Consider the following 26532-nt stretch of genomic DNA (forward strand, 5'->3'; position numbering starts at 1 on the left):
CAGGTCCTTAGTGGGTCCTGATGCCCAAGAGACGGCTCGGAAGTGCCCTAGGAAGTGCCTATGGGCGGTCCGCCGTCTCTCCCAACACCTCTGAACGCCTTCGTCCTCTGAACCTCTCTGACCAGTTCCAACGAGTACAGCTGGTAACAATGGGAGTCTAAAGAGACAGGCAGTGGGGGTGGAGAAGAATTATAAGTCAGGCAAAGTCTGCAGGCAGCCGGAAGGGACGGGGCTGAAGGCCAGGGCGACGTCCCTCAGCCTAAGGAGCTTGAAGCTCCTAGGCTGGGGGTGAGAGAGGGGCTCCCGTCTGCGAAGCGCGCGGGCAGGGGGCGTGGGAGGCGGTGCTGAGGAGGTTGGCGGTGGCAGGAACCTGGGAGAGGCTGGAAGGGGCGGGGTCGGGTGGGCGAGGCTGGTGAAGGGGGCGGGGCCGAGGGGCGAGTCTGGGTAGAAGGAGAGGGAGAAAGAGAGGGGGAGGGAGAGGGGGAGGGGGCGGGTGGGCGGGGCTGCGTGGAGGGGGAAGGGCGACACGGGGTCCGGTGGGAACGAGGTTGGGTTGGGGGACAGGAGGTGGCTGAAAAGGAGGGAGAACGACAGGAGGCGCTCTCTTTGCTCCAAGATCTCATTTTTCCATCCACTTCGCCCTACGATGTTTTTGACGCCTGGATTATTATGAAAAAGGAAAAGGCAAGGTGGCTAACGTTAACCTTTCTTCCATGCCCGAACCAGGCCTCCTAGATGTATGGAACTGTCCCTGGAGCTGTAGCCCTTCACCACCATCTCTACCTCCTTCCTTCTGAGGGATCCTGAAACCTCTGTCATGGAAAAGTACCACGTGTTGGAGATGATTGGAGAAGGCTCTTTTGGGAGGGTGTACAAAGGTCGAAGAAAATACAGTGCTCAGGTGGTGAACAAAGAGGGGTATCTCTTGGGTGGGATTCTGTACCTCCAACTACGGTGGAAAATGGGACCAGAATACCGACCTGTATTCCTGAGGCACTGACTCCCTCATTCCTCTTACGGAGTATGAGCCCTAATACTGGATTACTTGGGTTCAGATCCTAGGTACACCATTTTGTAGCCTTCGAACTATGGACAAGTTACTTAACCTCTCAATGTCTGTTTCCTCATTTCTAGAATGAGGATAATTATGAACAGTATCTGATTGATGGGGTTTGAGGATTAAATGTGATTCACGCTGAATTACTATACTAGTACAGTGTCTGGCACCTAGTAAACAATAAATAAAATTTATATTTATTGTTATTCTCCTCTATCATACCATGCCGGAAGAGATAAACCACCTGAACTCAATTCTTCATTTTTTTTCTTCCTTCTCTTTCCCCTGAATCTCTTAAATCTTTACCCAGAGTTTGTTACCCAGATCAGAACACCTCTCCCAGAATCCACGAAAGGGATGTCTGGCGGAGGCTCTTTTCTCCTAGGGCAAGGGTGGGGGAGGCCTGGATAAGGCCAGGGTACTGTGGGAAAGGAGAGTAGGAGAATTTGCTCCAACAATCTAAAGCCTGAGTTTTGGAACTCTGAGGTGAATGTTTCAATAGTGTAGTTAGGCCTTGACTCTTCTTCATCTTACCACTGACAGGTGGTGGCCCTGAAGTTCATTCCAAAATTGGGACGCTCGGAGAAGGAGCTGAGGAATCTGCAACGAGAGATTGAAATCATGCGGGGTCTGCGGCATCCCAACATTGTGCATATGCTTGACAGCTTTGAAACTGACAAAGAGGTGCACTTGGGTTTTGGGTCACGCTTCCCCAAGAAGAAGGGTCCCAGAAATTTCCCGATCTCAGAATGCATAAATCTGGAGCCATCAGGACCATTGACTTCTCCCTGCAGGTGGTGGTGGTGACAGACTATGCTGAGGGAGAGCTCTTTCAGATCTTGGAAGATGACGGAAAACTTCCTGAAGACCAGGTATGTTTCCTGGCTCAAACTTCTCCCCTCCCCTGACCTCTTTTCAGTTTAAGGACTGGTAGGGAAAGCTGAGGGCACTGAGAGTCACCATTTTGAAAACTCCCAAGGAAAATACAAAAGTCTGGGTGTATGTGGAGACAAGGCGGTGTGAGAGGAAAGTATGTGAACTCTGGAGCCAAAATCTTGGAGTACAAAGGTTGACGCTGTCACTTTCTAGCTGGATCTTCGGGGGCAAGTTACTTTAACCTCTTGGTGCTCAGTTTCCTGATTTAGAAATGGATGTAATTATAATGTCTGTCACATGAGGCTATTGTGAAGATTAGTGAATTAATTCATGTAAAATGTTTAAAAGAGGGCCTGACACGCAGTATTCAACATAGTTAGCTATTATTATTATTTTTAAAGATTTTATTTATTCATTTGACAGAGAGAGCATGATCGGGGGAGCGGCAGGCAGAGAGAGAGGGAGAAGCAGGCTCCCCACTGAGCAGGGAGCCCAATTCAGGCCTCGATCCCAGGACCCCAGGATCATGACCTGAGCCGAAGGCAGATGCTTAACTGGCTGAGCCACCCAGGCGCCCTTAGTTAGCAATTACTAATGCTGCCGCTGTCACTAGGCACCTTTAGTGTGTGGTACCAGAGGGGGCAGGAAGGGATAGGGGTTGTGGTTAAGGCAGGATTCACCACCAAGATCTAGTGGTTAGCAGTGGGATTTGGTCGAACACATTCTCCAGCCACACTTGTTCTAGAGATTTCTCTGTACCCTAGCAAGTAGACCCCCCCCCCCCCTCAGGATTTCCTGTTGCAGCATGCCATCTCCCTCTGAGCATTATTATTTGCAAGTTATCATCTTGCTCATTTTGTGTATCTTATTCGTTTGGCCACTTCTCTTGAGAAAGAGGACTTTGTCTTACTTAATAACAGCTAATGTATATTGAAGGTTTACTAAGTGCCAGGCACCGTTCTGAGCATGGCATGCTGTAACTTACTTCATCCTTGCAGTAACCCTATAAGGGAGGTGGTATTATTATCGTCAGCTTATAAATGACACATCTGAGAGGCATGGGATAATTTGCTCATCCATGGTCATTTTTCTTCAATGAATGAATGACCAAATGAAAGAATGAATGAATGGGGGGGCAAGAACTAAGGAAGATGTCATGGGAAGCTCTGGAAAAAAGAAAAAGACGAGATCACATCGGTAATTTCGGGAAGTGTCTTTGGGCTTGTCAGTGGGCTCCTTCCTCTGACCTCTCCTTTCTTTCTCCCACCCATTTGACCCCTAGGTTCAAGCCATTGCTGCCCAGTTGGTGTCCGCTCTGTACTATCTGCATTCCCACCGCATCCTCCACCGAGACATGAAACCTCAGAACATCCTTCTTGCTAAGGGTGGTGGCATCAAGCTCTGTGACTTTGGGTGAGGAGACTGACCTTCCGTCTCTGCTTCTCATTCTGCAGGGAGTCTCAGACCATATGCTTGACTTACCTACGCCTCATTTTAGAAGCTGAGCTGGAGACTGGGATTCCTGTTGGGTCTTTAGGAAGGTGCTCTCTGTGTGGGTTTGGGATAGCTCACATAATGATAGGTGGTAGTCACCAGGCCTAGTTTGTATTGATTATGGTCTCTCTTCCCATTTCCGTTCCATCATCTCCTGCAGATTTGCCCGGGCGATGAGCACCAACACGATGGTGCTGACATCCATCAAAGGCACACCACTCTATATGTCTCCAGAGCTGGTGGAAGAGCGTCCATACGACCACACCGCAGACCTCTGGTCTGTGGGCTGCATACTATATGAGCTGGCTGTAGGCACCCCTCCCTTCTACACTACGAGCATCTTTCAGCTGGTCAGCCTCATTCTCAAGGACCCTGTGCGCTGGCCGACCACCATTAGTCCTTGCTTCAAGGTAATGAACATAGAAAGGGAGATTACTTTGCATCCGAAACCTGTCTTTCTCTGCCCCTGTTCCCTTTTCCAAAATCTGGGGCAAGATTTTGCTGTTACCGAATGAATGCAGGAGTTGGGCCCAGCTGCCTTGCTTTTCTACTGCAGGGGCTGGTTCTGGGAGGCTGTTCTAAGGTCCGCCAAACCTGGGATTAGCAGCCCTTCCTTGGGGCAGGTTATTCTTTTTTTTTTTTTTTTTAAGATTTTATTTATTTATTTGAAAGAGAGAGAATGAGAGAAAGAGAGAGAGCACATGAGAGGAGGGAGGGTCAGAGGGAGAAGCAGACTCCCTGCCGAGCAGGGAGCCCGATGCGGGACTTGATCCAGGGACTCCAGGATCATGACCTGAGCCGAAGGCAGTCGCTTAACCAACTGAGCCACCCAGGCGCCCCGGGGCAGGTTATTCTTTATCACAATGAAAAGGTAATTTCAAGCCACCAGGGACAGATGCTGTCCTTTTACACACTCTCTATTCCACTTATTTCCTATCAGATGCAAGGTCCAGATGATATCTAGATTTGCCCACAGAACTTTCAGTCTTCCTGAAAGAAAGAATCTTTTTTTTTTTTTTTTAAGATTTTATTTATTATTTGACAGAGAGAGACATAGTGAGAGAGGGAACACAAGCAGGGGGCGTAGGAGAGGGAGAAGCAGGCTTCCCCGTGGTGCAGGGAGCCCGATGTGGGGCTCGATCCCAGGACCCTGGGATCGCGACCTGAGCCGAAGGCAGACGCTTAACGACTGAGCCACCCAGGCGCCTCCTGAAAGAAAGAATCTTAAGACATTCTGATGGCCAGAGCAAGTGGGGCCAGCTCAGCGATTAGGGACAGGTGACAGAGGTGGTGCCTATTGATTGCACCTAAGTCTCAGTGGGGGAGGGAGGGTTGGAGGGAGGGAGGAAAAAGAGTTGACCCTTTTTATTTCTTATCTAGGGCAAAATTTGGACCCTCAATGGAATTTAAATGCAACCTTTTCCCAGAGTGCAGTCTCATTATAACTTTCCCTTGCTCTAAGATGAAAAGGGACAAGTTTCTCCCCAACCTATTTAGTTGGGAAAGCTCAGTAATTATCAAAAAGAATCTAAACAAAAGAAACTTGAGTGGGTGATAGGCATAGGATATTCCATTCTCCCTTAGAGCAGACATGCAGGCATCTTCATTCAGCAAGAGCCACAGATGGCACCTTGTTTTAGAACAGTGGTCATCATCTACCAGTACCTTCTATTCCTATTTTAGGCCCAACTGAGGATTTTCCCAAGGATACCTCATAACAGATGTACCCTTTGCAGAGGCAGTCTCCCTTCCCCACCACCATCTGAAGACTATCTGAAAGATTTCTGTTTTTGCGTGCTCCCAAACCTGTCTTTATGCAATGACTTGTGTGTGAGTGTGCATCTGTTCCTACCAAGCTGCAAACAAACCCACAATCAGAGGGAAGGCACAGTGAGCCATTTGGACCCCTTTGAATGTTTGCTTTCTGAAGATGATTGTGAAGGTGACAGAATGTCTCTGGACAGGATGTGGAGCTCTCCAGGAGGGGAGGCAGTGAAGTCTGTTCCTGGGGCCAGGGAAATGAGGCCTGAGGATAGGATTAGAGAGGATGTGGTTAAGACCATCTAGTTTGCTGAAGGAATGGGCTCAGGAGTCTTGGTTTCCTGCTTCTGCTGGTGAGTTAAAGAGAGCCTGTAGGAAAGCGAAGACCCATGGGGTATTTTTTTTCTCTCCACAGAGCTTCCTGCAGGGACTGCTCACCAAGGACCCTAGGCAGCGTCTGTCCTGGCCAGACCTCTTACATCACCCCTTTATAGCTGGCCGTGTCACCAGTGAGTGCTTATGGTCCCCAGGGCTTTCGCACTTCCCTGGGCTCTTCCCAATCTACCCCCTTCCCCAGTGTCTGGATGCAGCGCATCTGCTTTACCTTACCAGCTCGAACTTTCTTCCTCGCCCTTTGCCTAACCTTTGCCACTTCCCTTGCCACCCCACTCCCTCTTTGTCACGTTGTCAAGATGGTCTCCTTCCACAGAAGCCTGAGGACACTGTCATTGTCTCTGGCCAAGTGGAGATGGTGGCGCAGCTCTAGCATGATCACGCATTCTCCCTCTTCCTTCCCTACAGTAATAACTGAACCAGGAGGCCCAGATTTGGGCACTCCATTCACCAGTCGCCTACCCCCAGAACTTCAGGTCCTAAAGGACCAACAGGTGCATCAGCTGGCCCCCAAGGGCAATCGATCTCGCATCTTGAGACAGGCCTGTAAGCGCATGGCTGAGGAGGCCAAGCAGAAGGTATGTAGGACAGAGGGGATAGGGACATGACCAGGTTAGCGACTGGGGAGGTTGGAGAAGGAAGGTTGATGAAGGGCCATGAATAGGATTCATACTGCCCTAAGGCAACCAAATAGTTTTGATTCAGTGTCTCCTGCCCACTGCCCACAGAAACACCAGAACACAGGACCTGCCCTTGAGCAAGAGGATAGGACCAGCAAGATGGCTTCTGGCACAGCCCCTCTGCCTAGACTAAGAGCCACTCCTCAGGAACCAGGCCTCTTGGCTGGGATCTTGGCCTCAGAAATGAAGAGCAGCTGGGCTGAGTGGGGGGCTGGAGAGGCCCCCCCTGCACCTCGGTGAGGAGGGGGTAGCCAGGAATTTATAGGGTGAGGTATCTTGCAGATCTTTGGCTTTTGCCAAAGCAAATACAACATGGTGCCTGTCACTAGCCACCGCCTCGTGGGGACAGGGCCCTGGGAGTCTGAGTCCTGGGTTCTTGAATTCTGATTCTGGCTATTTTCCTAATTCATCAGGAATCATGGGAATTTTCCTTTCTCTATGCCTCAGTTGCACACTGACTGAAAAGGAAAGAATTGTTTCCATGCAAAAGGGAAGATTATTTGAGTTGAGAGCTACAGGTGAAAACTGCCAAGGTAGACTTGACAGTAAGATTCAAAGTGGAAGGGCAGTCAAGGATACGTGTGGAGTGGTCAACATCCTGTCCTGGCCATATCCTAGAAGAAAGCTCTCCCCTATCCAATCCTGTATGGCTTGTTCTTCATTCTTATCTTGGACCTAGAGTGAGGGACGTGTTAATGCACCTTGAACCTCACAGGTCAGTAGGAGCCTCCTACTCCCTGTTCCTCTGGCAGGGAAAACCAGATCACTCAGGATTGTGAACGAGTTCTCCCAGAGCTGAGGCCAGAGGTGGTGGGCCAACGGAGCATTGATGCGGTGGACCTAGAAAATGAGGTAAGCCCTAGAGGCTCCACTTGGCCTTGACCCTGCCATGGGATGTTGGGTCTGGGTAGATGTTTTTCTAGAACACTGATTCCCAGCTATCCCAAGTATGAGCTCCCCTTATGTTAAAAATTGATTTCTTATTATCAGTTTGTAGATTTTAATTGCATAGCATCTGAACAGGTAATTATAAAAAAATTGGAACATACGGGTAAGAATGAAAGTCCCTCTTGAGCCTTACCCCAATCCCAGTGGTGTCTGCTGTTATTAGTTTGTCTTTCTTCTTCCAAACTTGCTGAATTTTTAGATATGTACATGCACACGCAGAAATCTATAGTTTGGCTGTTTTTGGTTACTGAGTTCACACCGCATGTACTGTTTTACATCGTGCCTCACTTACCATATGATCTGTTTTGGAGATCCTTCTACATCTGAACATGTCATTTTTGGGGGGTTTATTTTGAAATAGTTTCAAACTTAAAGAGTAGTTGTGAGGATGCCACAAAGAATTCCTGTATACCCTTCGCACAAATTCACCAACTGTTAAAATTTTGCCGCATTTGCTTTCTGATTCTCTCTCCCTAGATATCTGCATATGGGTAAATCCTCTTTCTTGAGTTGTTGTAGCGTAAGATGCAATCTGTCCCTTTACCCCTAAATAGTGCATATTGCTGAAGAACAAGACCATTAACCTACACCACTCTAGTACAGTTACAGAAGTCAGAAATTTGATACTGATACGATTCCGTTACTTCGTCTATGATCCATATTCAAAGTTTGCCAGTTGGTCCAATAATGTTCTTTATAGGGGGAAAAAAAAATTTCCCAGCCCATGCTCCAATCTGGTGTTAGGCACTGTGTTTAGTTGTTACACTTCATTAGTCTCCTCTAATCTGGAATCATTCCTAGTCTTTTTTTGTTTTTCATGACTGACAGTTTTGAGGTACAAAAGCCAGTTATTTTGTAGAATGTTCCTCAAATTCATACTTTCTCGTGATGAGATTCACGTATGCAGTTTTGGTGGGAATACCGCATAGGTGGTGCATCCCCAGTTCTATAGTCTTTTTAATAACTTCATAATATTTCCTAAGATGGATGTGCCATGACTTATTATTCCCTTACTGATTGGCTTTATGACACTTCCAATTTTTTTTTTATTATAAACCATGCTGCAGTAGACCTAATTGTAAGTATCTCTTTATGAACACGTGCCAGTATTCTCCGAGAGACTTTTCAAGACCCCTCCCGCACGGCCAACTCTGCCTTTGTAAACTGGTTGTTGAAACATATATATCTGGGCTGAAGAATTCACTGGTTCTTGCGTTTGCTCCATGATTCCCCAGGTTGAGCGCACCTACCCTTAAACCCGACACGCTCCTGACCTCTTTCACTCCCCTATACCTCAGGAGCCAGACAGCGACGATGAGTGGCAGCACCTGCTAGAGACCGCTGAGCCTGTGCCCATCCAACTGAAGGCCCCTCTCACTCTGCTGTGCAATCCTGACTTCTGCCAGCGCATCCAGGGCCAGCTGCATGAGGCCGGGGGGCAGGTAACGGACACACGCAATGGGATTTTGGACTATGGTAATCACAGATGAGGCGTTAAAAAACTTGAGGAGAAAAAGAAAGTTTGTCCCTTTTCAGTTCTTTTTCAATTCATCTATTTAATTCAAGATTTGCTAGCCTCCTTTAGTAACACAGAAAGAACAGGCCTCGGCTCTCTAAATTAAATCAATCTTTAAATAAAGGGGGCGCCTGGATGGCTCAGTCAGTTAAGTGTCTGGCTCTTGATTTCGGTTCAGGTAATGATCTCAGGGTTGAGACCCAGTCCCGCCTCTGGTTCCATACTCAGTGGGGAGTCTGCTTGAGTTTCTTCTCTCCCTCTCCCTCTGCTCCTCCACCTCCTGAGCATGCACACTCTCTCTTTCTCTCTAATAAATAAATACATATTTTTTATAAAGATTTTATTTATTTATTTGAAAGAGAGAGAGAACATGAGTGGGGGTGCAGGCAGAGGGAGAAGCAGGCTTCCTGCTGAGCAGGGCTCGATCCCAGGCTCGATCCCAGGACCCTGGGATCATGATCTGAGCTGAAGGCAGATGCCCAACCGACTGAGCCACTCAGGTGCCCCCATAAGTAAATAAGTCTTAAAAAAAAAAACCCAAAACAGGCCTGGATTTTCTCTTTTTGAAGGGAAAAGCATTCATTTAGAGCAGGGGTTGGCAAACTTGGATGGTAAACGTTTCGGGCATTGAAGAGCAAGAGGCAAAAATGGAGGATGTTATTAAGTACTTCTGGAATGAGAGAAAGCACTTTTCCACATAATTTTTATTGATGATGATGTGATCAGCACTGGGTGTTATACACAACTGATAAATTACTGAATACCACATCTGAAATTAATGATGACATATGTTGGCTAATTGAATTTAAATAAAAAAATTTTGTTGATGAAATTAAAAATATAGATATAAGTGTATAAGAGCTTCTGATACAGGTATACTAATGAGAAGAACGAGATTCTTTTTTAAAGGATAACAGTTCGCTTAATTGGCATTCATAATTAGTGTTGTTTATTCACCAGCTGATGGACATTTGAATTGTTTCAACTTTTTGGCTTTTATGAATAATGTCTCCATGAACATTCACATGGAAGTCTTTGTGTGGACATACGTTTTCTTTTTTCTCCCTTGATATCTAGGAATTGCTGGGTTGCATGGTAATTTATATTTACCATTTTAAGAAGCTGATAAACTATTTTCCAAACTGGCTGCCTCATTTTGCATTCCCATCAGCACTGTGTGAGGGTCTCCGTTTCTCCACATTCTTGCCAGCATGTATTGTCTGTTTTTATCACAGCCCATTCTAGTGAATGTGAAATCATGTCTTATTGTCATTTTAATTTGCATTTTGCTAATAACTAATGTGGAGCATCTTTTCATGTGCTTATTAGCCCTTTGTATATCTTCTTTGGTGAAATGTCTATTCGGTTCTTTTGCTTATTTTTAAGTTGGGTTGTTTGTCCCCTTGAGTTGTAAGAGTCCTTTGTATATTCTGGATAGGAGACCTTTATCAGATATGTGGTTTGCAAATATTTTCTCTCAGTCTATGGTTTGTTCTTTTATTTTCAGAAGAGTGTTTTTTGAAGCACAAAGGTTTCGAATTTTGATGATGTCCAATTACCATTTTTTTTCTTTTGTGGTTTATGCTTTTGGGTTATATGGAAGAAATCTTTTCCAGACCCAAAGTCTGGAAGATTTTCTCCTATGTGTTTTCTAAAAGTTTTTTAGTTGGAACTGTAGCATTTAGGTCTCTGGCCCATTTTTTGAGTTACTTTTTGTATATAATGTGAGGTAGGGATCTAAGTTCATCTTTTTGCATGTGGCTATAGAGTCGTCCCAGCACCCTTGGTCCAAGACTCTCCTTTCCCCATTGAATTGTCTTGGCACCTTGCACCTCCCTTCTGGGCCTTCCATGCTGTCCTTGTAGTGGGTGGTAACTTCAGTAGGGAGGCAGGCGAAAGGCTCTGCCTCCAGGGTAAGTCTTGTGAAGTTGGAATTCCAGCGGAACTACCCTTCAGCTGTGTGGTAATTGACTCCTTACCTAACCTGTGTAGAGGCTTTAGTCTTCTCATCTGTAAAATGGATAATTGTTTACTGTGCACTGTGATTGTAAAGAGTAAATGAACAAATAAGTGAAAAGATTTAGAAAAAGAGGATGACAGGGGCGCCTGGGTGGCTCAGTTGGTTGGGCAGCTGCCTTCGGCTCAGGTCACGATCCTGGAGTCCCGGGATCGAGTCCCGCATCGGGCTCCCTGCTCAATGGGGAGTCTGCTTCTCCCTCTGACCCTCCCCCCTCTCATGTGCTCTCTCTCTCATTCTCTCTCTCTCAAATAAAAAAAAAAAATAGAAAATAAATCATTTAAAGAAAAAGAGGATGACATATTATAAAGCACTTGACGTAAATGTTATTCTTTTTTGAAGAGTAACTTTTTAAAGAATAACCCTTTAAAAGTATCATAGTGCCCTTATCTTGCAGGTTATATATAAATAAGTGACGGACTGGATTTGGCCTGTGGGTCATAGTTAGTCAAGTCTTGATCTAGAGTTAGATAGTTCGTTTTATCTGTTTGGAGTTGAATGACATTGTTTTGTGTCTGTTGTTTTAATCTTTGGAAGTATGTGCATGTGTGTGTGTGCATGCCTGCGTGCCTGTGTGTGTGTTTAAGGCGAAGGGCTGGAGAAGGGACCGAGCAGATAGGAATGGCACTGGGTCCCACAGAGACTGAGGGGAGGTCCCCTTTCCCTTGGTCACTTCCCTGGCTCTCTTTCCCTTTTTCTCTGTTCTCCTTCCCTGGGTTTTAGAGTCCCAAGGAAAGGAGTGAGAACATTTGGTCTGCTTTGCCAGCTCCTTGGGGACTGGTATTTGTCACCCTCCTTTTCCTTCTGATAATATCGATTACTATTTGTTTCCCTCACATCACCCAGATCCTGAAAGGCATGCTGGAGGGTGCATCCCGTATCCTTCCGGCACTCCGAGTCCTGAGCAGTCTTCTGTCTAGCTGCAGTGACTCCATTCCCTTGTACTCCTTCTGCCGCGAGGTGGGGCTCCCCGGGCTCCTGCTCAGCCTGCTCAGACACAGCCAGGAATGCAACAGTATCCAGCAGGTAAGCCCTACGCAGGGAGCCTGGGAGCCTCGGAAGACATATAGGAGTTTCTTCACCTTGGATCTCTCTTCTTCAAATTTCCTCTTCTCCAGTTTCTTCACCTTGGATTTCTATTCGGTCCCCCGCATTTTCTTTTCTTTCCTCTTGTCTAGTTAGTAGATGATGAGTTGCAAACTCTGCTGCCCTCTGAGGCCAGACAGATCCTGTCAGGCGGGAAAGTAGAGTCTGTGTGACCATATGAGTAGTGGAGAGTACGATAAACTGGAGAGCTTGTGCCCAAGCTGAATGGGACATCCCCTCAGTTCCAGCTCACTGCTGCCCATGAGAACATGGGCCCAGTGTTACCAGATCTTCCAGTTTTCTAAGAGAAGCTAGAAATCCAAATTTGTATGCACAGTTTCCCAATCTTTAGAGTGCTGTGTTTTGGAATGTTAAATCCTAGGCTTTTGTTGCCCTGATTTTATAGAACAGAGTACTGAAATTCAGAGATTCACCAACTTATACACAGGCACTAACTTGTAAATGGTCTCAGGGACGATGAGTGGAGGAGCTAGGATTGAGGCTCAGTGTGTCTGAGGCTGAGTCCCCCCTCCCCCTACTGTGTTCTGCTGTGGCTGAGCTGAGAGGACAGAATACTGAAACGTTTAATGGGGCCTCAGCTCAGGCAGCTGAAAGCTGCATTCTGCGCATGAGTGCTAACCTTGAGTGTTTTTAAGGAGTTTCGAGAAGAATTTGAGCTATTTTGAAAAACATAGCCTCCTAAACTCCTAAATCCTATTCTGGCCACACAGGACACATTTTTAGGCTGCTTATTGCCCACTGGCCGCCACTTTGTGACCTCTAGATTTCCCCTTTCTGTCTGGATGCTCTCTTCCCTCTGCCCCTTCCTGTTTGGTCAACCTGCCTGGATATTGGACACCTTTTTTTTTTTTTTTTTTTACTGCTTTTTCTCTTCTTTGTCTCCATCCTCTCCATTGCCCTTACTCTCTGTCCTCTTGCCTGGCAGCAATGTTGGTATGGGACCTTCTCACGGGACCTGATGGCCGTGATCCAGGCCTACTTTGCCTGTACCTTCAATCTGGAGAGGAGCCAGACAGGTGACAGGTGGGATGAGAGCCAGCTTTGCTCCGTTGGCCACTTTGGCTTCAATTTCTACCCCCATTTCTTCCCCTCTCTGTTAGGAAGAGGCTAAGTAAGGAGAAGCCGACAGGTTAGGGATCAGCTGACTGACCGCTGAGGGTCTAGCTAATCCTCCTAAGGACCCTGAGACCCCTCTAAGTTAACCCCAAGACTTGCAGGTTCTAAGGGTCACCATACACTAAATGGAAGGGTCACAATATAAATAACCTAGAGAAAATGGCAAAGAAAGGGCTAGAAGGTTGTGTATAGAAGACTGTGTGTGTGTTTAGCAGGGGAGAGGGGAGGGAGCATTCTGAGATGTTCCTTTGCAGAGATTCTCCTACCTGCCCAGAACTGACCCATTTACCACATGTGGGCTTTTAGAGAGATGGGCTATTTTTTCCCAGCCTGCAGGTGTTTCAGGAGGCTGCCAACCTCTTTCTGGACCTGTTGGGGAAACTGCTGGCCCAACCAGATGACTCTGAGCAGACCTTGCGGAGGGATAGCCTTATGGTAATCTGCTCCCTTGTCCAGATTTCTGTCTTTGACGTATTTCCCCGTGTTTCTCCCTTCCCCTTTCTTATAACTATACAGGGTTAGGTCAAGGTAATACAACAGACATTTACCGACTGTGTGCCATATGAGTAAGAGAAAGTCCCCGTCTTCAAGAGACTAGAAAGAGTCTAGTAGGAGAGATGAAAAATGATCAAGGACAATAGCGTGACAAGTACATTAGAACTTACATAAAACTTGTATGAAATACAGAAGCACCACTGAAGAAGATATGATTAATGCTACTTGGAGAGTCATAGAAGAAGTCTTGAAGGAAATCATCTTTGCTAGGATTTGAAGAACTCATAGAAGTTTGCCAGATGGGTGAGGCAGGAAGTAGGGAGGACAGTCCAGGCAGAAGGAGTAGCATATATAAAGATCTAGAGGCATTAAGCACTGTGGCCTATTTCAGGGAACCACAAGTTGAAGTATTCCTTTTTAAAGAGACTTGCAGATGGGCTAGTATTTCCCAAACTTACTTGTCCTGTGGACCAGTAAACTAGTGGGTTCTCATCCCTAGACTGTGGAGGTGAGGGACCGGAGAATGGAGGATTGAGCAAGAGGATAGCTGAGTTCTGACTGATCTCAGAGGAGACAGTTAGCAACATCAGCAAGGAAGTAAGCAATTGCCTAGTCATTGTTCAAACTGGCAGTGGGGGACACAGATCTGGACTGCATTTCTGCTTCCAACTAGCAGTCCATTCAAACTCTTCTAGTCTGAGAGCCTGTTTTAACATCCCTCACCCTTTCGAGTCAGGAAGCTTTTCCAATGCCTAACCTAAATTTTGGCCATCAGCAACTTATGTTATTGGCCAGCATTTATCCTATATGTCACTGTGTAGCGACTGCATAGGGAGTTTGGAATAAACACACCACCTCCCGAAATTCTGAACCAGTAGGACTGGGTTGGGAGGGACCCAGGAATCCCCAGGAATTCTCATACTCATGGTCCATAGATAACACTTTGAGGAACATTATCTAGGAGGCAGCTGATCAGAGAATAGAAGGATTGACACCTAAAATTGCCATTCTTTAAAACGTGAGGGTGGGGCGCCTGGGTGGCTCAGTCGTTAAGCGTCTGCCTTCGGCTCAGGTTATGATCCCAGGGTCCTGGGATCGAGTCCCACATCAGGCTCCCTGCTCAGCGGGAAGCCTGCTTCTCCCTCTCCCACTCCCCCTGCTTGTGTTCCTGTTCTCGCTGTCTCTCTCTGTCATATAAATAAAATCTTTAAAAAAAAAAAAGATTAAAAAAATAAAAATAAAACATGAGGGTGATTATAATGCATTTTCTGTGCGAGGAACACTTTGAATGGCACTGCTGGTCCCTCTGGGTTTTCTCCTTTTTGCTTAGGTTCTCTGGGGGATTCTTGCTCCTTACCCTAAGCCCCGTCACTTTTCTGCTGCCCTCATGTCAACCCTGTCCTTGTCTCCCTTAGTGCTTTACTGTTCTGTGTGAAGCCATGGATGGGAACAGCTGGTCCGTCTCCAAAGCCTTTTACTCCAGCCTGCTGACAACTCAGCGGGCGGTGCTGGACGGGCTGCTCCACAGCTTGACAGTTCCCCAGCTCCCTTTCCACACACCCCCAGGTAACCAGAGTACGGCGCGGAGGTTCTCTTGACTCCAGAGCAACTCTGGCTCTGCGCCCCCCCACCCCTGCCTCAACTGCCATTGCCTTGAATGATGCCTGGCATTTAGTGAGCACTCAGTAACTAACTGTGTGCTGTGTGCTAAAAGAATGAACCGGGAGCTGAGAGAAACGACCAGACCACACCCTGCATTCTTTGCCCTTTCTCTATAGGAGCCCCCCAAGTGAGCCAGCCTCTGCGGGAGCAGAGCGAGGATCTGCCTGGAGCCATGTCCTCTGCATTGGCAGCCGTCTGCACTGCTCCGGTGGGGCTGCCCAGCTGCTGGGAAGCCAAGGAGCAGGTCTGAGCTGCAGTGTCTGCTTCCTCTCGTCTGGGTTGCTGGAGATGAGGAAGCTGGCCTCAGTTTCTCAGGAAGGCAGAAAAACAAGCCTTTATACTTCTCCTTACTCTGTACTTCCAGCAACAGATGCTCCTACCCTGGGTCGGGGCCACTTGTAGAACATGATGTCACCAAGATACCAGAGCCCTTGGCCAGCTCGTTAGAGAGCTCAGTGACAAACTGCCCGTGTGGCAGGGTGGCTGATCCGAAGCCACCCGTGATGCTTCCTCAATGGCTCAGGATTTAGATTTCCTGCCCCCTTTTGGCCAGCAACACTTTCCTCTGTACCTGCCTACACTAGCGCTAAACTAGGCCATGACCTTTGGTTCTCCACTGGCCATGAGGACTGGGGATGGGATGGGGTCTGAGGTTCCTGGTGAATCTGAGGGAGAGTGGCGAGCAAGGCGTTGAGAAACCTGATTCATTGGAGATAGGAGAGGAATAGGATGGGAATCATGGGAATGGGATGGAGGCTTCACGTATGTTCCTACAGATCTCTCAGCATTTGGCCCATCAGCTCACTGAAGACAGTAACCAACTGAGGCCATCCCTTATCTCTGGCTTGCAGCATCCCATCCTGTGCCTCCACCTTCTCAAGGTACTGCCTGTCCAAAACCCTTGGGACTTCAGATTTCTTTTCTTTTCTTTTATTTTTTTTAGGGGGGAAGGGACAGAGGGAGAGGGAGAATCTTCAGCAGGCTCCACGCTGGGTGTGGGACTCGGGTCTGGATCTCACGACCCTGAGATCGTGACCTGAGCTGAAATCAAGAGTCAGACTCTTCACCGACTGAGCCACCCAGGTGCCCCAGATTTCTTTGCAATCCCCAGGACTGAGAGAGAGAGAAAGAAAGACACTGAGAAAGACAAGAGACCCCAGAGGGTCCCTTTCTGCTTTTAAATCTATTCCACTGAGATGACACCACTGTCAGCCAGTCCCCTCCAGAGCCTAGAAGTAGCCTGATCTCACTGTCCTATAGCAAGAGGTGGAAGTGGCCTGGACTTCTCTACTACCTCCACGGTGGATGCTAGATCTGTTGAGAGGCCAGCCTGCTTCTCAGCTCAGGGGCTGCTGAGCCTCACTGACAGACTGCTTCCCCCTTCCTCAGGTTCTTTACTCCTGCTGCCACGTCAGTGAGCGCCTGTGTCATCTTCTAGGGCACGAGCCCCTGGCCTTGGAGTCACTGTTGATGTTGGTCCAGGGCAAGGTAGGCCAGCAACACAGGCAGGTATATCATGGTGGCCCCGCTGTCTCAGTCAGAAGTTGCTCTGCTATCTAGGGTTTCCTTTGTAGGTAAAGGTAATGGATTGGGAAGAGTCTACCGAAGTAGCACTCTACCTCCTCTCCCTTCTTGTCCTCCGGCTGCAAGATCTGCCTTCTGGGTAAGTCACGAAGGGGGGTCTCTCCACTGGAATCTTCCATCCCCACAGCTCACCCTGTTACAAAATATGGGGGAATAGCACCTTGCAGCCTATCTTTAGGAGGGATTGGGATAGAGAGAGTGAAGTCTTCTCTGCAAAGAGCAGACCTAGCTTCCCACCAACTCTGTGTCTTGGCGGGGGTCGTACAGCCCCTGGGGAGAGTGCCGTCCAGCAGGAAGGGAGGCCACTCGCCAGCCTCCTTTTCCCTGGCTGCACCCTTTGATGTATCTCCTTTTTCCAGAATGGAGAAGCTGGGCAACGAGATTGCTACTCTGTTTACCCATTCACACATCGTCTCTGTCGTGGTGAGTTTTCAGCTTTCTTCTTCCTCCCCTTTTCACCCTGCCATCCGGCCCTTCGGGGAGCACGGGCGACACTGTCCCAGTAGCAGCCGGTTCTGAGGCCGTCCGTGGGGCCGGACGGAGACGTAAATCCTCTCTGCCTGTCCTGCCTGCTGTGCAGGTTCAGACATTCTTTCTCCTCTGACTCCTCTCAGAGCGCAGCAGCCTGTCTGTTGGGACAACTTGGTCAGCAAGGGGTGACCTTCGACCTCCAGCCTGTGGAGTGGATTGCAGCAGCCTCACACGCTCTGTCTGCCCCTGCGGAGGTGAGGCGGGCTGGGGAGGACACAGACCTCTCTGACCGGACCCAGGACTCCGTTCAGGGGAAAAGACTGAAGCGCCAGCCCGCCTGGGGCAAACCAAGGGGTGGGAAGGGAGCCAAGGGGTCTTTCCTTTCCTCTGTGTCTGCCCCCAGATAACAGCCCCCTCTGAGCCCAGACTCACAGGCAAGGAGGGAGAGAGGGAGGGGGACCCGAGTTACCCGAGGATGAGATTTCCCTGCCTGCTCTAGTCCCCTCCTCCAGCAGCTCCTGCTCCTGTTGTTTAGGTCTTTTCAGAAGCTTCATCTCTTCCCCTCTGCCTGCAGTTTGCACTCCCTGGCCCCCTCATTCTCCTTAACTGAGGTGGAAAAGGTGGCTGGCATTCTGAGAACTCTTCAGGAATCCCGTCCGCCGTGTAGCCTCCTTTCCACTTTCTCCTTTTCCAGGCCTTCCCCTCTCCTCCTTTTTAGATATTTTGGAACCTGTATTTCTCTCATTCTGTAAAAAGAAGGATAGACTTCATATTCAGATGATTGTCATCCTTACAGACACAGAATTCCTTATAACTTAAAAGCACTTCACATGTTATCCCACAACATGCTTGAAAGAGAGACACATGAAATGTAATGATACTCACCTGCTTTTTCCAGATGAAGTTGAACTTCAGAGAGGTGGTAGGGATGGCATTCCCATTCATCCAGGAGCCCCAGTCAGAAACCTGGGAGTCCTCATAGACTGTGCCCTCTGCTCCATTATTCCACCATCTAGATGGTTCCCCCAGGCCCTATGTGCTCTGCCTTCCTATCATCTCTCAGATCTTTTGCTGCCTGCCACCGTCATGGTCCTGCCTTAGTTTGTGGGCATATCATCGATCTTGCACTGTGGCGCTTGCCTGCTGAAGGATCTCTTTTCTAGACTCTCTCCTCTCCAGTCCATTCTCTTCACTGCCACCAGGGTGAGCTTTCTTAAAAGTCCAGTCATTTGTTCAACCAGTAAGTATTTAGCACAGAAATGTGTATTGAGGACCAGACACTATTCTGGGCTCTGAGGATACTGCAGTGAATAAAAGAGATAAAAATCTTGCCCATGTGGACGTTGCATAAGTCCTCAGTGGCTTTGCACTGTTTCCGGGATAGAGTCCAGACTCCTTTACCTTCTCCTCAGAGCTCATCTATTTCCTCTGGGCTCTATAATCTTGTTACACCAGGACTTACCACTTCCAAAGGTCACAGTCATCGTTGATGAGCTGCTTTATTTATGCTATCCGTTCTACTTGGAATGCTCTCCCTTCCTACCACCTCCTTCTCTTGACTGCCTTTTAAACTTCTAATTCATCAGTGTTCTACCTCCAGAAAGTAGAGTTAGGTCCTCTCCACTGTGTCTCCACCCCCACCCCAGCCTCTTGTCTAGCAAGTATCTTCTTACCCTACCAGTCTATGTGTCTTTGGGACAGAGGTAGTCATTGAATGAATAGTCAGGAACCAAGACTCCTAAGTCCAGAAGAGCTCTCCCCACTGCCCTGGGCTGAGGAAGAGCTCTTTCTGCCTGACCAGGAGTTGCATGCACAGGACCTGCATTCTCCCTGCCTCTCTCCAACAGGTCCGGCTGACCCCGCCAGGTAGCTGTGGATTCTACGACGGCCTCCTTATCCTCCTGCTGCACCTCCTCACCCAGGTATGGGTGCCTCCTAGACTAATGAGCTGCTAGACAATAGGAATGAAGAAGCAACCCATACTCGCCTCTTCGGTCAAATTAGGGTGCTCATGATAGCCTTCGAATGGGCCCACCTGCCCTCAGCACGGACCCTTTCTGGGGAATCACAGCTGCCTCCGTCAGGATTCAGTGGGGGAGGAGAGCCATAATTCCCTGGTTCCCAGCAGACACACACATGGGTTAAGATGTGAGAAGAAAGGAACTCAGACAATAGGGAAATCCCAGGTTTTTGGGAAAACAGAGGAATTATTTCTAGGACTCTCTTTCTTTGGAGGTCAGGGATAAGAGTGGGGGGAAAAAAAAGGCATTTTGAGGCCTGACCTCAACCTCCCTACCCACCCTCCTTCAATTTCCTCTCCAGCCAGGGAAGGGTAGCCTGATAAGGGACGTGGTTAGCTCAGAAATGTGGACCGTTCTGTGGCACCGCTTCTCCATGGCCCTAAGGCTCCCCGAGGTGGTGTCTCCACAGGAAGAGGAGCCGTCGCTGTCTAGGCCACAAAACCCAGAGCCAGACTGGACGCTGATCTCACCCCAAGGTATCTTTCCATCGGCATGGCCTCCGTTGTAGGGCCAAAGTGTTGATCCCTCTTCAAGAGGAGGAGATTGCCGCGACCGTTGCCGCCTGGGAAGAGGATGGCGCGGGCCACGCTGGGTGGGAAAGGGACTAAGCAAGTGGAAGCCCTGGGAGCCCTGGAGAAGCAGGAGCACCTAGGCCTCTTGCCTGCCCCACTGGGTCTCCATTCTGGGTATTTCCAGGCGTGGCAGCCCTGCTGAGCCTGGCCATGGCCACCTTCACCCAGGAGCCCCAGTTATGCCTGAGCCACCTGTCGCAGCATGGAAGTATCCTCATGTCCACCCTGAAGCATCTGCTTTCCCCCAGCTTCCTGCATCAGCTGGGCCGGGCGTGAGTCAGAGCTGGAGGAGAGAGTCTGCAGGGCGGGGTGGGGAGGGGGAGTCAGGAGAGCTGTCGCTGAGAACACGAGCTATGAGGGAAGCAGTGGGATGGGTGAGGTTGGGCAAGTGGAGCTGGGATTTGAGAAGGGGGCGGAGAATGGTAAAGGGCGGGTGAGCAAACCGAGTTGGGCCTTCCACGCTGCCCTCCTTAGGCCTCACGGGTCTGAGTTTCTCCCGCTCGTGGTGCTGTCTGTCTGCCGGCTCCTCTGCTTCCCCTTCGCCCTGGATGTGGACGACGACCTCCTCGGAGGTGTCTTGGCTGACTTTGGGGCCTCAGAAGTCGCAGCCCACCTGCTTCAGGTACTTGGGAAGCTCCTCAGGCGCGACAGTCGGGGAGGAGGATGGCCAACCCTGTGTACTCGAATTCACTTGCCAACAGCTCCAAGGCTCTCCTGGGCCCCGGAGAGAGTGGAGGGTCTGACTCCATCTAAGGGCTGGGAGTGGAGAAAGCATCCAGGCCTGAGCAGAGGCATTGTTGGGGGCTGGGGTTGGCACCCCCCCCTCTCTCCATCAGTCCCTCATCTGGATCCGTTGGAGCTCCGTGGGGAGGACATCCCAGGCTAGGCACTGGATACTCAGCTCCTCAGCCAGGAATCACCTCTCTGGCAATTCTTGGCACTAAGCAGTGGGCCTCTGAAAGCAGAGCAAGCGCGTCCTTGCAGAGCAAGGAATGATCTTGTACCTGTTCTCCTGGGCTCCACACTGGGTCTCACGTGACAGGCTTGGGTCAGGTCTTCTGGTTCTCTGTAGTATTTCGCAGCATAGCTTGGCTTTTCTCTCTGCCAGAGCTTGGGCTCCTTTGAGCTACCTCACTGCAGTGAGTGCTCCCTCTCCCTGAACCCGTTTTGCCTACTGCCCTGCCCCTCTGTCCCCAGGTCTGCTGCCACCATCTTCTGCTGCCTCAAGTTGAGTTGCCTGTCAGTCTCCTCACCCGCCTGGCTCTTATGGATCCCACCTCTCTCAACCAGTTTGTGACCGCGGTGGCTGCCTCCCCTAGACCTGTCATCTCCTTCCTCTCAGTTGCCCTCCTGGGTGACCAGCCACTGCTAACCTCCGACCTTCTCTCCCTGCTGGCCCACACAGCCCGAGTGCTGTCTCCCAGCCACTTGTCCTTTATCCAAGAACTCCTGGCTGGCTCTGATGAATCCTACCGGCCCCTGCGGAGTCTCCTGGGCCACCCAGAGAATTCTGTGCGGGCCCGCACATATGGGCTCCTGGGACACTTGCTGCAACACAGCATGGCCCTGCGTGGGGCGCTGCAGAGCCAGGCGGGGCTGCTCAGCCTCCTGCTGGTGGGGCTTGGAGACAAGGACCCGGCTGTGCGGCGCAGTGCCACCTTTGCTGTGGGCAACGCAGCCTACCAGGCTGGTCCCCTGGGGCCTGCCTTGGCTGCTGCTGTACCCGGTATGACCCAGCTGCTTGGAGACCCTCAGGCTGGCATCCGGCGCAATGCCGCGTGGGCTCTGGGCAACTTGGGGCCTGAGGGGCTGGGGGCAGAGCTGTTACAATGCCAAGTACCCCAGCGGCTCCTAGAGATGGCGTGTGGAGACCCCCAGCTAAATGTGAAGGAGGCCGCCCTCATTGCCCTCCGGAGCCTCCGACAGGAGCCCTGCATCCATCAGGTACGCCCCTGGGGACTCGTGGACCACAACAGTGGGGTTGTATTTCACAACATCTTTCTGAGGTAGTCTTTTAAGGAATCGGGACACCCATAAATCCCCTTGTCCGGAAGTGGGAGATGACACACTCATCTCCCATCTCCCACCCTGGAGAAGGGAAGGAGTGCAGGAGAGGGTTCCGATGAGTGGGAAGTTCCTGGGATCTCAAGGACCAGGCTTTCTGTCTTGCTGTGTGGGATGGAGGTGAGGACACACTAGGCCATGTTGAGGCATAGAGGGATTTCATCTTGGGGGCCGTGAAGCAGCTAACCGTCTTTTTTCAGCCCTCCACCATGTGACAAGCAGCATGCTAAGCATTTTACCTTTGTTACTTAGTTGAAGCTATTATAGTCCTCATTTTGCAGGTGAGGACACTGAGGCACTAAGAATTTTAAGAACTTGTCCAAGTTACAAAGCTAGTTTGGGGGATTGGACTTCTGAGCTCAAGGGTCTGAGTCCTGAGTCCCATACCTTAACCACTGCTTTATCCTGCTTTTTCTGCCCGGTATATGAAGTAGCCGAATGGAAATCACACACCTACCTATGATAAGGCTAAACGTCCAAATTATTATAGTGCAATGTGGTAGCATTGGATGGTGCATGCGGAACAGACGTTTTGACAGGGTGGCGATGATAGAAATTATAGGATTTTCTGGCAATCCCTGGGGGGGAATAACGAAAAGGATTCTCAGTGGTAACAAGGTTAAGGCCCACTGGTCAGGACCCATGGCTGGGAATCGTGCTTTTGACTGAGTATCAGCACAGCATGTATTAACCGTTCTTGGGGCCAAGCCCGTGGATCCCTCAGTGCCTTGATTTCGTGGTGTATAACCAGAGTGAATGGGAGTAGACCTCCGGTCTTGATGAGCCCGTCTCCACCATTTCTCTTTCCCCACCCAATCTAGACTGAGTCCCCAAGAGCCCGTTTTCTTTTTCTTTCTTTTGTAGAGTGGGAATTGCTGGGCCATGTCGTGTTCTGTCATCTGCTTTCTGTCCCATAGGTGCTGGTGTCCCTGGGGGCCAGTGAGCGATTAGCCATGCTCTCTTTGGGGAATCAGTTACTGGCGCCCAGCAGCCCCCGGCCTGCCTCTGCCAGACACTGCAGGAAGCTCATTCACCTCCTGAGGCCAACCCACAGCACGTGATCTCAGATTCCTGCGGTCCATCCTCCAGCCTTTGTGGCCCCCTTATGGCCAACCTCTCCTTTTTCTACTATATGAGCCACCAACTCAACCAAGAGCTAAGGAGACTAAAAAAAAGAGATAAGCTGCAAGTCAACTGATTTGAGAACTAGAAACTAGAAGAGATTTATGTATAAAGCTCCCTCCTTTCCCCAGATACTGATTTCAACCAGTAAACGTCATTGATGTTGGTGCCAGAGAAGATTCCTTCCTTTTCTACATCGAAGCCTCTTTCTCCGATCATGTGCTAATCCCAAGAACATGTCTCCTGGACGTCAGGGAGGCATCTTCTATCTGAGAGCTCTCTTCCTTTCTGGAGCTCCTATAATCCTTCCAGCAGGTTCCTGCCTTAGTGCACTGGCCCCAGGACAGTGATGAGGACAGAGCCTGTCTCCTCTCTAGGTGATAAATGCCATCAGTCCCTGCTGTGGATGGTTCTCTGACCCGTAGCCCACATTCCCATCCATGGGTTAGGGTGGAGAGTCTTTTCTTTCTTTTTTTCTTTCTTTCTTTCTTTCCTTTCTCTTCCTTCCTTCCTTCCTTCCTTTTTTCCTTTCCCTCCCTCCCGCCCTCCTGCCTGTCTTCCTTCCTCTTTCTTTCTTTCTCTCTCTCTCTTTCTTTCTTGCCTTCCTACTTTCCTTCTGCTCATCCTTCCTCTGTTTGTAAACCCTTGTCATAAAAGGTGTACCTCGCCTTACTTGGAGCTGCCAGGGTAAGAGGTTGGGGGGCTCAGCTCCTCTCTCAGCTGCTGTGTAGTGTTGCAAGCACTCGTGTCCTGTTCACAAAAGATCCTGTTTGGGAGCTTATTTATTCTATCTCTTTTTGCCTTCCAGCTTCTTCCATCCCAGATGAGCTACATGTGGTCACCTATTTCCAAGCCAGGGCCAGTGGAGCTGAAATAGGGAGGGATAGGATTAAACAGAGAGGTACATTGGATTGCTTTGTGATCTCAGCCTGACTGACGAGTTTTGATGTTTGATGTAGTTCCAATGTTTGGGAAGCCCAGCTGCTTAAGAAGGGCAACTGTTTATGGACATTGTGCATTTTACCAGAAAGAGATGTTTGGCAGACCCATTAGTTAGAGTCGTGATCCAGCTGGAAACATACTAGAAAGCTTAAACCTTGCAACAAGCTTCCCAGAGCTCTGATTTCTCCATCCGTAAAATGGGGAGACTACTTTTTGTCCTTCCTAAATTCCAATTGTTTTTGAAATGAAAGATAAGTAAAGTGTCCTTAATTTTTTTTAAAGATTTTATTTATTTATTAGAGAGAGAGAGAGCATGTGTGTGTGTGCGCGCACGTGAGTCAGGGGAAGAGCAGAGGGAAAGGGATAAGCAGACTCTGTGCTGAGCGCAGAGCCTGAGCCTGAAACGGGGCTCGATCTCATGCCCCTGAGATCAGATCATGACTTGAGCCAAAATCAAGAGCTGGACACTCAACTGACTGAGCCACCCAGGCGCCCCATGTGCCCTTATTTTTATAAGTAATTTTATTTAGCCCTCATCTTCATTGTGCATTGTCTGTGTTTATATTTTAGCAAAAATAACATTTTTTTTCTAGAGACCACCATAATTTCCTCCTATCCAGATTATTTCAGTTCGGTTCACCATTGAGTCCTTTCTCAGGCACTAGAGATAAAGCAATGTGTATTCGCCATAGAGTTTCCATTCTGGGCGGGAAGACGACGAACTTAATAAAATAAGTGAATTCTGCATAGCATGTAGAGAGGTGAGAAAAGCTCTGGAGAAAAATTAAGCACAGAAAGAGGATGAGGAATGCTGAGTTGGATGGTCAGGTTAGGCCTCACTGAGATGACCTTTGAGCAAAGACTTGAAGGAGATGAGGCAATGAGCAGGGCAGCTATCTGAGGGAAAATTTGAGGCAGAGACAATAATCACTTCAAAGGCCCTGAGACAGAAGCATACCTGGTGGGCTTGAGGAGCTGTGGGGAAGGCCAGTTTGGATGCAAGATGTGAAGAAGGGGGAGAATAGTAGAGATGAGGACAGGAAGGTAGTGGGGACCAGATGTTATAAGCCTGCAGACCTAGTACTTTGAGTAAAGTAGGCATCTACTGGAGAGCTTTGACAGAGAAGAGATGTGATCTACCTTACGTTCTGGAAGATTATTCTTCATTCTCGTGTTGTGCATGGACTGTGAGGAGTGGGGGGCGGGGCTGGGAGGCAGGGTGAGTGCTTAGGAGGCTACCGTGGTACCAGTGGGATGGTGAAAAATAGATTTTGAATATATTTTGGACATGGAGCAAAAAGATTTTTTAACTGATTGGATGTGAACAAAGGAAAGTAGACAAGGATAACTCCCAGATTTTTGGCCTAAGCAATGGGGAGAACGGAATTGCCGTTAACTAAAATGAGGAAGGCTATTAGTGGAGGGGTAATGGGTGGGAAAATTCAAGTTCAGTTTTGAACATGTTATGTCTATTGGAAATTTTTTTTTTTTTAAGATTTTATTTATTTGACAGAGACACAGCGAGAGAGGGAACACAAGCAGGGGGAGTGGGAGAGGGAGAAGCAGGCTTCCCGACGATCAGGGAGCCCGATGCGGGGGCTCAATCCCAGGACGTGGGGATCATGACCTGAGCTGAAGGCAGATGCTTAATAACTGAGCCACCCAGGCGCCCCAGCTGGAAATTTTTAAACACACAAAAGTAGAGACATAAATTCAGTGAACTCTATTACGGTTCCAACAGCTGCCATATCTATTCTTTTTCTATTCAAGTATTCTATTTTATTTTTATTTTTTTTTCTTCAAGTATTTGAAAATAAATCTTGGGAAACATATAATGTTACCCATAGTACTTTGGTGTATATCTTTAACAGATCAGAACTTCTGTTTTTGTTTTTAACAAAACCACAGTATTTCACTAAGACTTGTCTGGATTCAGGCAAATACAGTATTGTATTTTAAAATCTAGATTTCTTCCCCCTAAAAGATGAACTAGGAAGAATTACCTTAGGAAAGAATTATTTTTTCCCCCAGATAATTCATTAAATACTAGCTAGAAATACCATGCTTGCCTGGTACATAAAAAATTTGATGTAGAGAAATTAAATATACAAACTTTTTAGGTTTTCACATAAAACAATAGTTAATCATTTCATGAGTAAGCATAATAAGAAAACACGTTTCCATCCTTGGGAGCATATAATCTAAGGGCTTAGAAATATGTAAACAATTTCACTTCATTTTATATCATTGCACAAAGTGCTGAGAGGATTTGACATGAATGGTCTGAGTAGTGCCTGGAATTCAGAGAATGTCTGGAAGGTTTGAGGATTTGTGCCTGTGTTTGGTTTTGCATGTGTATGAGAGTATATGTGTTTTAACTCTTCTGGGGTGAGAAGCAGGTTAACGTTTTCAAACATTAAAAGTAGAGGGGTGCCTGGGTGGTTCAGTCATTAAGCCTCTTCCTTCCACTCGGGTCATGATCCTGGAGTCCTGGGATTGAGTCCTACATCGGGCTGCCTGCTCGGGGCAGGAAGCCTGCTTCTCCCTCTCCCACTCCCCCTGCTTGTGTTCCCTCTCTCACTGTGTCTCTCTCTGTCAAATAAATAAAATCTTTAAAAAAAAAAAAAAAAAAAA

At 48.5% G+C, this 26532-nt stretch overlaps 1 protein-coding gene across 5 annotated transcripts; it reads left to right on the top strand.

Annotated features, from left to right (window-relative positions):
- Positions 1 to 6: 6 nt before the first annotated feature.
- Positions 7 to 25308, top strand: STK36 (serine/threonine kinase 36). 5 transcript variants are annotated; one of them, XM_045867980.3, is made up of 27 exons: positions 7 to 143; positions 727 to 901; positions 1601 to 1741; positions 1852 to 1929; positions 3216 to 3346; positions 3588 to 3837; positions 5604 to 5697; positions 5990 to 6159; positions 6310 to 6497; positions 7014 to 7113; positions 8508 to 8651; positions 11589 to 11768; positions 12775 to 12872; positions 13295 to 13400; positions 14876 to 15026; positions 15239 to 15366; positions 15899 to 16003; positions 16512 to 16610; positions 16697 to 16785; positions 17066 to 17129; positions 17321 to 17431; positions 19025 to 19099; positions 19500 to 19674; positions 19895 to 20042; positions 20245 to 20392; positions 20968 to 21714; positions 22752 to 25307. In XM_045867980.3, the coding sequence occupies exons 2-27, from the start codon at positions 818 to 820 to the stop codon at positions 22893 to 22895; spliced, it is 3948 nt and encodes a 1315-aa protein (XP_045723936.1). In that variant the 5' UTR covers positions 7 to 143; positions 727 to 817; the 3' UTR covers positions 22896 to 25307. The 5 variants fall into 5 exon arrangements, with proteins under 5 accessions (XP_045723936.1, XP_064443118.1, XP_064443116.1 ...); XM_064587046.1 differs by lacking the exon at positions 7 to 143 and adding an exon at positions 227 to 288; XM_064587045.1 differs by lacking the exon at positions 7 to 143 and adding an exon at positions 228 to 352.
- Positions 25309 to 26532: the final 1224 nt, after the last annotated feature.

Source organism: Mirounga angustirostris, unplaced genomic scaffold (assembly GCF_029215605.1).
Source record: "Mirounga angustirostris isolate CCGP_5_RB_7025 unplaced genomic scaffold, mMirAng1.0.hap1 SCAF_3, whole genome shotgun sequence".
In the NCBI taxonomy this organism is placed as follows: domain Eukaryota; kingdom Metazoa; phylum Chordata; class Mammalia; order Carnivora; family Phocidae; genus Mirounga; species Mirounga angustirostris.